A 12,704-nucleotide genomic window follows, 5' to 3' on the forward strand; every position below is an offset into this window, starting at 1 on the left:
GATTTATACCATCCTGAATATTTATTTTCACAAAGCTAGTCAGTAGAACAGCACTTAGATGTGCTTTTCTTAATTTAGTCTTTGTTTTAGGGCAAGATATTACATTAATATTTATATTATAACAAAAATTCCATTGAAAGTTGAATTTATTCAGGCTTCTATATCAAGAAACACAGGAATGCTGATTTCGCTATAAAAAGTCATTTCTATCTTCAGATTTTTATGTGCCCTTTTCAATTTGCTTTTTCCTCTTAATTGTTTCATCAGAGTTGATTGCATCCACTCTGATTGTGTCGTTAATTTCTTTCCTACTATATCTTGCTCTTGAATTGCTACGCGTAGCAATATGCCTAAACTTTTCTGTTTCTAAACTATATTGGAATGCAATAACAGTTCCTTTCAATTCACCTAACTCTTCTTTCTGTAATAATTCGAGTAAGGATTTGTAAACTCTAAATAATGTTGCTTACATCTATTAAAGTGAATTTTTGGGTATAACATCTGATACAACAGTGAAATTATCAAGCATTAAGCTGCTAGTAACTATTTATTAAAGTGTCTGGACTGATTGATACATTTTGCTTCTTGAAGAAGCATATCTGCCCTCCCTACTGTGGCTGCATATAATAACAGAGCTCAGACAGAAATTAAACTCCAGGACTGGCAGAATGCGCTTCGAGACTGTGAGGCTGTGTTAAAAATGGAACCAGAAAATACAAAAGGTAGAATTTAATATATTTCTGAACACATTAAGTGCTAAAACAGATGCTTTATAATTATGGAAATAAGGCTAGTACAGTATATGTGGCAATTTTAAAGAAAACGTGAATTGTTTTTGTATTGTCTCTCTTCGAGCCTTTAAAATAGATTTGGAGAGGGTAAATGCAATCGCATGGGGTCTATCAGTGATTTTTCAAAAAAGATGCTTTTTTACCTAACTGTGTCAACAGTTGCTACATGCCTGTCCTCAAATGATCCAAATTACCTTTTGTATTTCAATCTAGAACATGCACAATCCTATAATCAAATAAAATAAATGTAATACCAATAATTTATTACACAACTGTGTAATGTAGAGTAGAAAACTTACATGCACATTATTTAGAATTAATGAGAAATCATTTAATAGCTGAGATTTATAGACCGTTCCAAATGAAAATTATTTTAAATATTCACAGATTTGTTGCTTAGTCTTCACATATTTCTTTGATGAGAAAAAGCAGTGACAGCATAAAAATATTGAGTATTTCCCTATTATTATCCTATGTTCACTTCAAAAGTTTATTTTATGCTTGATCTGAAATAATACTCACTAGACAGTGAAAAGAAATACTCATTTAATACACCAGAAATTCTTTTTGGTTATTTGTATAGAGAATTTTTTTTAATTGTCCGCAGTAATAAATGAAAAAAAATTGAGGCTAGATTGAAATATGGGTTTCTTTAGCTTTATGCCAATATTTAATAGTGAGATTGCAAGTTAGCATTCATACTTCTTTAATTCAAATGTGTTATCTGACACCCTTACTAGTAGATGAGATGTAAATAATCATGATATATTTATCCCCAAATCTCTTTTCTCCACCCTTTCCCCCAATACAAAGGAACCCCAATCATTTTAATGAAATCTAGTAGTCTTCAGATTACGCATATTATGTCAAATGAGATTTTTAAAAGCCATTTGCTATTGAGACTGATTATATATAATGACTACATAATTACTTTACATTTACAGTATATAAGCAGCATAAAATCTTGTCATTCCGAAGAAAGTGATAACTATATTTATTAATTAATCTGTAGCTCTTTTCCGTCGTTCTACTGTTTATAATAAACTACAGAATTTTAAAGCGGCTGCTGAAGACTTGAGGAAAATATTACATATTGATCCAAAAAATGCCATAGCTAAAGTAAGTATTAATACTTTGTTTGAGAACTGTAGCATTAATATGTAATGGTGCTTGTGTTGCACTTGTTTATTGTTGGACATAGGATTATAGCTGGTATATTAACCTTTGAGTTCTGTTAATTTAGTACAGCGGTTCTCAACCTATGGGTCGCGACCCCATTTGGGGTCGATCGACCATTTTTCGGGGGTCGCCAAAGGCGGCGATCCGCCATTTTCTCCCCTCTGGGGGCACCGCCGCGCATGCGCACCGCGCATGGGGGCGGCGGCGCGCCTCCGGGGGCGGCGGTGCGCCTCCGGGGGCGGCGCCGGGCATGCGTGCCACGCATGGGGGGGCGGCGCACCTCCGGGGGCGGCGCCGGGCATACGCGCTGCACATGGGGGCGGTGCCGCACGTGCGCGCTGCGCATGGGGGCGGTGCCGCACGTGCGCGCCGCGCATGCGCATAACGTTTGTGTGACGGGGTCGCCGTTACACAAACGTTGAGAACCGCTGATTTAGTACCTGTTGGCAGAACTCTGTTGTAATGTGGAACCTGGGATTTCTGATCAAGACATATTAGACAGGGACAGATGTATTCCAGGACTCCTTGAAATTCTATTAGCTGGATAACTGTTTAGAATTATGATAAAATAGAGCTGAAAGGGACCTTGGAGGTCTTCTAGTCCAGCCCCCTACTCAAGCAGGAGAACCTATACTATTTCAGACAAGTAGTTTTTAAACCTCTTCTTAAAAACCTCCAGTGATGGAGCACTCACAATTTGTGAAGGCAAGCTGTTCCACTGATTAATTGTCCTAAATGTTAGGAAGTTTCTCCTTAATTCCAGGTTGCTTCTCTCTTTGGTCAGTTTCCAACCATTGTTTCTTGTCCTGCCCTCTAGTGCTTTGGAGAATAATTTGATGCCCTCTTCTTTGTGGCAGCCCCTCAAATACTGGAATACTGCTATGATGTCACCTCTATTTTTTCTTTTCTTTAGACTAGCCAAACCCAAGTCCTGCAGCCATTCTTCATATGTTTTAGTTTCCAGGCCTTTGATCATTTTAGTTGCTGTTCTCTGAACTTTTTCCAAAGTCTCAACATCTTTTTTGTAGTATGGTGACCAAAATTGGTTGCAGTATTCCAGGTGTGGTCTTACTTGGGTTTTATAAAGCAGCACTAATACTTCGCATGATCTTGATTCTATGCCTCTGTTTATATAACCTAGGATTGTATTAACGTTTTTGGCTGCTGCTGCACACTGCTGGCTCATATTCAAGTGATTGTCCACTAGGACTCCAAGGTCCCTCTCATAGTTACTGTTTTGAGCCAGGTCTTGTCTAATCTGTACTTGTACTTTTGATTTTTCCTGCCTAAATGTCAAAGTTTGCTTTTTTCAACATTAAAATTCATTTTGTTGGATAGGGCCCATTGTTCAAGTTTGTCAAGATCTTTTTGGATCCTGAGTTTGTCTTCTGGGGTGTGGGCTATGCCTGCCAGTTTAGTGTCATCTGCAAATTTGAGGAGTTCCCCATCTATTCCCTCATCTAAGTCATTTATGAAGATATTGAAGAGTATTGAGCCTAAGATGAAGCCTTGTGGTACCTCACTGTTTACTTATCTCCATGTGGATATAGTACCGTTGAGGACTACTCATTGAGTATGGTTTGTCAGCCCGCTACAAATCCATCTGGTGGTGATGTTGTCTATCCCACCTTTTTCTAGCTTACTAAACAGCAGGTCATAGTCTACTTTGTTAAATGCCTTACAGAAATCTAAGTATACTATGTCCACAGTATTTTGCTGGTCTACTAATTTAGTCATTTTAATTAGGGATTCCAGTTGGAAATAAAAACTGGTGATTCTCTTCTGATAATTGATTATAAAAATGGCATCTAAGAAGATACTGCCACCATTGTCCCTCAAGATGACAGCCTCATATTGATAAATATATAATGTTTTGCTTTTTAGTGATATAGGAATGATATAAACATACAGAAATAATTGTTAACTCTGTAAGAACTTGTTTGGATGTGTCTATGAACAGAATCTCACTGTTAGAAATCTTAGAAAATCTGTTGTCACATTTATTGTTTTTTAAATGTCCTTGCGGTCAAGACCAGTTGAAGGGTTAGGAGGGAATAGGGGAATGCAACACTAAAATAGATATGGCAGCTTTAGCTGCTTTAAATTTAAATTCAGGTGAGAAGACCAGGACTTTCCAGACCCAATCTAAGTTAGCTCTAGTTGCTGCAATGTGTCTTTGGATCTGAATCTTGAACATAGGAAGAGTGAGCTTTAGAATATTCCTTTCCTGGTGTAAAAGCTTATCATAGAACAAAGCTAAACCAAAACTTCTATAAAATTAGCTCTATGTACCCAAAGGATTTCCTTAGTCAAGCCTTCTCTGAATATTACTTTCTCTCTAGCTGCCATTTTATACAGTTTTAAATCCAATGTTTTTAGTTACTATAATTATTTGTTTATTTTAATACTTTTAAGTGTGTATTCTGCTTCAAGATGTTTTTGACTTGGAAAAGTGGTATAAAATATAATAAATAAAAAAGCAATGAGATTTGTTCCTGTGGTAACCTGGTAGAAACTGACACAAAGGACCACATTTTGACTTTTTTTGACTTGAAAAAAAAAAAACTGGGAGGAAGTGACATAAATTATTTAATTAAACAGTAGCAGGTAACTTTTGGCTCCCAGATATTGATGATTTATACTTACTAGCATTACCAGAAAAATGGCTAATACTGAGAATTGTACTTCAACAACATTTGGAGCCTTCAAATGTAATTTTGCCTAAATTAAATGGATTTTTTTTGGGGGGGGGATATAGATTTATTTTTGTTAACACACAAAGTGGCACTAATTACATAGTAACTGGATTTTGATGGATTTAAGACAAAAAGTACAAAGCACATCTTGCTTTTTATAAATAATGGATTTTACTACCATGGTATATTACAAACATTACAACTTTTTGAAAAAGGCAAAGCAAACTAAACCAAACTATGAAATATTTATGGAGGAACTAAATGGCTGTATATTGTGAGAAAAATTATAGAAATTCCATATTTTCTTGTAAAATACTGGCAGTTCATGGAAATATTAGGCCTTATTTACATTAGTCAGAGTACATGTAGCTAAACATTGCAGGAAATTGTTCAACTTAATATTTTTCTATTTTCTTCTTGATGTTTTTGACTAATAACAAAAACAAATCCATCCTTGCTCCACCCAGAAGCAAAAACAAAACAAAACAAAATGCTAGTACCCACTTCCATTGTTCAAAATATCTATGGTTTGATGCAAGGAGAAAGCTATCTGCTTATGAAGATGTGATCTTTCTGAACTTCCACCGGAAGTTGCTATGATAACTGCTTTTCTTGATGGCAAAGCTTTGGCTTTGGGCTGCAAAATAAACTTTGTGCCTGTGAAAGAGAGCTCACTTTAGCTCATGAGACTGGCAGACAAAGTGAAGCAAGAATTCAGAATTAATTATACAGAAAAAAAGAATTGATGAACAGGTGCACTGTAGAAATTGAAAATTTCAGGAGTACTAACAATTCTGTCATGATTAAATGACATAGAGTTGGATCCAGATCTAAATTATGCTTAAAGAAACTCCATTAAAAGAAATTAATGTATTTTAATAAGGACTCCTACAAATTCCTGGATTTCTATGGCCGTATAATCATAACTAAGTTTAAATCCAGTCCATACTAAGATTTGTACAGTTGAAAGTACAAATTGTAATATTTTGCACTATTTAACTCAAATATTATTATTATTCTACAGAAAAAGCTATCAGATATTGATAAGAATCTGAAAGAATCAGAACCTGTATCTCAGACCCAAAGCAAGGGGAAAAGAATATTCATTGAAGAAATAGAAGAATCAGAAGAACAAGAGAGAAATGAAGGAGAATTTGTAAATGGTTCTGGAAATAGAAGTAAGTTTATTGAATGCTTTATTTCAGAAGCAGTGAGTAGATTGCACTGTGGTTTTTAAAACCCTGTCATTTAATCTAGTTTAGGATTTTTACAAAGACTGTAAAAACTCTCCCAAGATTTTGGAAATTTCTTTAAACCCTACCTAGTAATATCAGGGACTTGAATCTGAATATTTCTATGTGCGAAGTATTAATCTTTTCCTGATCTAAGCTTGAGAAAAAGATCACATGCCTGTTTTCTCTTTGGACTCCTTATAGTTTCAATATCAATAGTTTTCCTTTGATGACTGTTCACATTAAAAGCTTGAATAACATTTGGAATTAATGTATAACAGTTTCCAAATGGGAAATAAATTAAAGCTAAGGGCAAAGTATTTCTGTTCACATTGGCATATTTAAATAATAGCTAAAAGTGTACAATTTAAAGTAATGATATTGATATATTCAAGTTTAGTGTATTCTGCAAAATAATATTTGAAGGCAATGCTTCAGAAATTTATTTATTTTTACTTTATAAAGCTTGTAAAAGCAAATAATTTATCAATAGTGATATTTTCCTCAATATAAATGAAAAAAACCTAGATTTTACAAAATAGTACATGTATTAAAATAGCCTTTTCTACTTAATATAGTTCAGTAATGACAGACAATAAGTCTGTTTATTAATATAGTCATGACTGCTAATTCTACATAATCTACTGAGGTTTTTTTCACTGAATGCCTAGTATTTAGCTAGTTGATTCCAGGTGAATTGGGTGTCATTCAAAAACAGGGTCCCACTCGTCTTGAAATAATAGCAGACTTGACAGTTTTAAATGTCTGTTAATAGCAGTTGTTTGGATTTTTATATTCACCTATAAGAGATACAAATGTTGGGTTAAGTGCTTTTCAGTAAGCTAAATATCTTGTGAACTTTCTGATGAACATTTCGGTCCCCCCCTCTGCTTTGTTCTGACAATTGTTCCTTCCGATGATGCACAGCCTAACCCAGCTGATTCACTTCCTTGTAGAGACTGCAGTGCTGGTGGGAAGGGAGAGCACAAGCAAGCCGGCAGAAATGGGCAATGTACAAAAGAAGTTCAGCAGTCGAGGAGGTGCCTGGAAACCAGACCATAAAGAAGCTCAGAAGCCCAGAGACCCTTCAGAGAATAATATTAAAAAAGGCACATCGGAAGAAACGATAAGGGAATCTCTGCAAGGTGGTAAAAAGGAAATAAATGGCTACCTGAGCAACTGTCTAAATGGAAATGAAACTGGGGAAGGAAAACCAAAGGATGTAGAATCATCAATGGCTGGAATAAGCAGTTCTACTCTGCTGCCTGCAAATGCTGCAAAACTGAAAACTGAAGGAAATGAATTATTTAAGAATGGGCAATTTGGAGAAGCTATGCTGAAATACTCCAGAGCAATTGAAAGTGTGCTCAGCTCAGGTGAGATACATATTTTTATGTATACATTTTTATATACAACGATTGGCATTTTTTCCAAGGGTGATTTTTAAAATACCACTAAGCTTTTTTTTATATTTCCTCCTTTTTGTTTTGTTCTAAGAACTAGCAGATGAAAGGTTCCTTTGCAGTAACAGCTAATTATAAAATTGAATTCAAATTCGATAAGTGAAATGGATTTTGTAATGTAGATTTCCTAGAAGCTGAATTAGGATTACATATTTAAAGTTAACTGCATAAATAAAAAAAAAATTCCTTGGGGCAACTGAATTACTGCAATTGTGCATTTTAAGCACAATTCTATTACTGCAGTGAAACTTGGGAACCTACTGAAGCATATTTTTATGGTAACAGCAACTGCATTTCAGTAACCAATTTTCTCTATAATTATATGTAATTCTAGGAATCCAAACTCCAGAGGATTTGAGTATTTTGTATTCAAACAGAGCTGCGTGTTACCTAAAAGAAGGGAATTGTGCTGATTGTATTCAGGATTGTAACAGGTAAATAACAGTTGTTAACAGGGAAAAAGAAACCTCATGATTACGAAAGTATTTGAACTAGATTTTTAATCTGATAATTTTTTTAATAAATTGAAAGGTGTAGCCTGTATTAATGCTATCACACATTCCATTGGAATATATTGCATCTAACTTTTTTGTAAGACAAAAGAAGGAAGATGATGAATAAGCTAGTTAATATTTCTTCCAAACTGCATCACAATGCCTAAAAGGTTTTAATGTTAAAGGAAGTCCATTATAGAATTTGGACGGGTATTTATGCATGAATTTCCTGTTTCATATTTAAATCTGCAATAATGTGCAGAGCATCTACAAAGAGTTGTATCATAATTACAACATAGTTGCAAATTATGTAGAAATATTTCCTGACACACTAATACAACCATGAAGTCGTTGCTGAAAGATAGTGCTATTAGCATCTCCTCTACTCTTGAACATCGTGCAGTGTTCTTCCTATTTTTAAAAAGTCTTCTGTTTTTGTGTTCTTAATTGTTGTCTAATGAATCAGATCTCATGAGTTAAACATACATCAGGAGTGTCAAATTCAATTTCATTGAGGGCTGCATCATTGTGGTTGCCCTTGGGCGGGGTGGTGTGGCGGGGGTGGGTGCGGCCTACTGGGTGGGTGTGGCTTGGTGGGCATGGCCAGCTTAATGTCACTTGCATCAGGGTTGCCTGTGGGGGCCTGGGCAGGACTGGGGCGGATCTGAGGATCTCCGGCAGAGGGGGGTGGGACCAGGGTGAGTGTCGGGGCATGGTCCACTGGAGGAGCCTCACCGTCCCTCTCAGGCCATGCAGGGGGGCTCCTGGACAGTGGCACAGACTGCCTGGAGCCCTGGGCAGTGGAGGTCAAGTGCCCAGCCCGGCCCTCGAGCTCCCACGGCACCGGGACCCCAATGTCCAGCCTAGCCCAGCCCCACTTCCTCAAGGGGGTGCCCAGCAGCGCTTACCTCCTCCTCGAGGCTGCTGCTGCTATGCTCACTCTCCTTGGCCAGCTTGCTCGTGGTGGGTGCAGGAGGGCAATGTGCGTGAGTCTGAGGGAGGCCCACTCCCTCTCCATGCGAGGAGACCTGACTTTGTAACCAAAGCATCCTCAGCAATAGGATGGGAGACCACTAGGGGATGGCAAAAGGGCAACAGGACTCCTGGTGGCCAAGTGCTAAAGCAGGACTTCCCTCAGATCCTCCTTTCCTCTCCTTCCAATCTCCTTCCTCCCTCCCTCCCTCTCCTTCTTCCTTCCCTGCCTCCTTTCTTTTCATTCCCATCTCTTTCCTTCCCTTTCTTTCTTCCTGTTTCCCTTCCCTCCTTCCTTCCCTCCCTTCCTCTCTCTGTGCCCAGGAAGGGATGAGGGGAGGGGGAGAGGTTGGCAGCGCTTCTCTCAAAGAATAACAGAATTGGAAGAGACCTTTGAGGCCTTCTAGTCCAACCCCCTGCTCAAGCAGGGGACCTATACCATTCCAGACAATGGAATATTCAATCTTTTCTTAAAAGCCTCCAGTGATGGAGCACTCACAACTTCTGAAGACAAGTCTTTTCTCTGGTTAGTTGTTTTCACAAGTCCTTAGTTCTAGGCTGGTTTTCTTCTTGATTAGTTTCCATCTATTATTGCCTTCTGATGCTTTGGAAAATAGGTTGACCCCTTCTTCTCTGTGGCAGCCCATCAAATATTGGAACACAGCTATCATGTCACCACTAAGCTAGACATACCCAATTCCCACAAACATTTGTCCTATGTTTTAGCCTCTAGCCCCCTAATCATCTTTGTTTACCATCCATTAAGACCAGATGGTCCCCCTGGTGTGGGGACCACGAGCAGGCCTTCTCAGAGACAGTACCCCAATTATAGAACTTTCTCCCAAGGAAAATATGAACTTTCCTATATCATTTGTAAGTAGAGCAATGTAATGGAACTAAGATATGTGAATTCTTGTTTGTACTGTGCAAATGCAGTCACAGAAATGCTATCTTGTTAATATGCTGAATTTCAAAATATATACTAATGCCTTTATGGATATAGTTGGACATTTAATTTAATCATACAGTAATTAAGAAAACACAGAAAATAAAGAAACAAAAATGAAAACATAAAAGATGGAAAGTAAACAAAAAAGAAAAATATAATTTGGGAACAAGTACATTTGTAATCTTGCTATATTTGTATTTTTAAATATTTGGCATGTTACTCTAAAAGGTGGAGTGATCTATTAAGAACAACTTTGCTGATATAACTGAAACAGGAAAAAACAGGTGTGAATCCAAAATCTTTAATTAAAGGATTCTTAAAGGCTTTTTGTTGCAGTGCGAATTTTTTAGTCGTGCAATTTCCTATTTTAATTTTCCAATGTATCATTATAAGAAACTCTGGTAGCTAGCAACAAAGAATTAATTTCCTGTGTTATATCGTTTAATAATCCTAGGAAATAACGACAATAAAGCTAGATTAGCATTAATAGCTGAAAATCTATTGTGTAGTCTTTCTAACTTTTATCCAGAATGGGGCCAGAAAGGAGAATTTCCAACCAAAAGGTTTCAGCATTTTTATACAGTATGCTGTCCAACACAGTTTAGAACTTTGCTTAATATAATTTAATGTCATATGGTAACTATAAAGAATTTATCTTTAGAAAATATAGATGACTTGCCAAAATGCTTTAAAAGAACCTTTATCCTACAGAGTTTTGAGCTAATTCATCTGCTTCAAATTCCTAAGCTTTATTTTATGTAAGATTTTTATTAACTGTTGAAGGTGTTTCTTCAGTTTAAAATTCTATATAGACACCCCATTCTTCAAACTTTTTTAATGGACTTGACTGGTAATTTTAAGAAGAAATCATTGCTGCAGAACTTTACTGACTAAAACAAGAGTGGGCAGTTCTGCATAGAACAGTTTTATCTTGTGAATAGAGCTCAACAAATTTCAGTCAGAGTATCCTGTGAAATGGTAATAACTCCATTTATCAACTGGTAAATCATTATTCTTATCTACCCTCCCTCCCTCCTAAAATTTATTTCATTAGAATCTTGTGATTAAGATGAAATTAATGTTTAGAAAAGGTTAAACTCTGCATTTTTCCTATATGTTTTCTTTTTTATCCATGCATGTAATAATTTTAACATTTGTTCTTTAGTGCGCTGGAACTTCATCCATATTCTATTAAGCCTCTTCTACGTCGAGCAATGGCCTATGAATCAATGGAACGATACCAACAGGCATATGTGGATTATAAAACTTTATTGCAAATAGATAGTGGAATCCAGGTTGCAAATGACAGTGTTAACAGGTAAATATTTATAATGTTTAAAAGAACACCAGTATGGAGCACTTTGATAGACTATGTTATATACACACACATTTATACAATAATTACTGTCATTATAATGACACGATTTCTTTTTTTTATGTAGCTGTCCTGTCATATTTTTCTTTTAAATTTATTTATTCATTCTTGAGATTTATAAGGCTGCCTAACTCAAATACTGTGACTTTGGGCAATGATACTATTAGATGTTGTTATTCAAGTACTTAGCAATTGATTTTACACAAAACTGGGAATGCCTATCCATCTATATACTGACATATTAATGCATCTTAATCTGCAGAAGGTTAGCCAAGGAGCATTACTTGCAGTTTCTAAACATCTGGTAATAAAAAGAGAAACGTTGTAGCCAGTTGAATCAGTAAAGATTGTATGCTCGTCATATGTATACCCTTGAGTATCATCAAGCCAATGGCAGAACACTGCTTTTGTTATTTAACATGTCCCATTTTGTGTACTACAATGTCCTCTTTGGCATCAGTAGTAATCTAGTATTCAGGAATAGACAATCAGAGTTGCATTAGCCTCTGATGCCATTTATTGAATGCCATGTCTGCCAGTAATGTTGATTCTAACTGTATATACTTTCATGAAATAGATTCTATAATATGAGAGAGAAGCTATTTTTATGGTAATAGTCTATAGCAGGCATGTCAAACTCGCAACATCACGTAACGTTGCACAACGTATTGGGACTTTTTCCCCATTGCCAGCAATGGGGTGGATGCGGTTTGGACGTCATGCATCCGGCCCGTGGGCCAGCAGTTTGACATGTCTGGTCTATAGTGATTGGGATGGCAACACATTCTACCACAGTCTTCTCAGTGTAGTATTTGCCCATGGAGCTGTTATAACTGATGAGAATTCTAGCATTCTGCTCTGGGAAAAGCAAATGAACACCTGGTAGGTTTTACAAAACCTTTCATGGATTATGCTGTAATTACAGAAATTTCTGAATACTTCTTTTAAGGTGTATATCATGAGATTTTTTTAGTTCATGTCAGTTTAAGAAAGTGTGTCGAAATATAAAGCAGTCTTTTCTATCCTTCCTAATTTAAAGAGCTAGAAATTTAAAAGCTTGTTAGATATATCAAAAAGTAAGTAGAAATGCATAATACTATGGTGAGACTTTGCTTAAAGGCCATCCTTAGATACTACCAATTTGGACCATTTTTGGATTAAGTTCAGTTTACCATAAATGGTATAGGTTTGACATAAGAATGTACTAGTCAAGTATTCCTGGATGATATAGATCAGGGCTTTTCAACCAGTGGTATGGGTACTACCTGTGGTACATTGGCACCTGGCAGGTGGTACGCGACCATCCTAGAAAAGTGGTAGTGGGGGAGGGGAATGAGCTGAACCAGTGGCAGCACCACACAAGCCTGAGTGAGAGATGGCTGGAGCTGCAGGGCTGTCAGGGCTCAGCGGAAGCACCAGGATCAGCACCAGGCTCCAGCTGGAGCTTGGTGCTGATCCTGGCGCTTCTGCTGAACCCAAAAGAAGCACCGATTAGCTGGAATGTTGCAGCATCTCCAGGGTCTTGTGATTTATATTCAGATGCTTGGCAACTG

At 36.8% G+C, this 12,704-nt stretch overlaps 1 protein-coding gene across 1 annotated transcript in view; it reads left to right on the forward strand.

Moving 5' to 3' along the window:
• Positions 1 to 12,704, forward strand: part of SPAG1 (sperm associated antigen 1) — a 31,398-nt gene that overhangs the window by 8,698 nt on the left and 9,996 nt on the right. Inside the window, exons 8-13 of the mRNA XM_039328875.1 lie at positions 592 to 722; positions 1,804 to 1,910; positions 5,691 to 5,844; positions 6,855 to 7,274; positions 7,696 to 7,795; positions 10,942 to 11,094. Coding sequence (XP_039184809.1) covers positions 592 to 722; positions 1,804 to 1,910; positions 5,691 to 5,844; positions 6,855 to 7,274; positions 7,696 to 7,795; positions 10,942 to 11,094 — 1,065 coding nt within the window. The remainder of the gene's footprint in view (positions 1 to 591; positions 723 to 1,803; positions 1,911 to 5,690; positions 5,845 to 6,854; positions 7,275 to 7,695; positions 7,796 to 10,941; positions 11,095 to 12,704) is intronic.

This window comes from Crotalus tigris, unplaced genomic scaffold (genome assembly GCF_016545835.1).
Source record: "Crotalus tigris isolate CLP2741 ecotype Arizona unplaced genomic scaffold, ASM1654583v1 scf7180000024384.25900115:4084858, whole genome shotgun sequence".
Taxonomy (NCBI): Eukaryota; Metazoa; Chordata; class Lepidosauria; order Squamata; family Viperidae; genus Crotalus; species Crotalus tigris.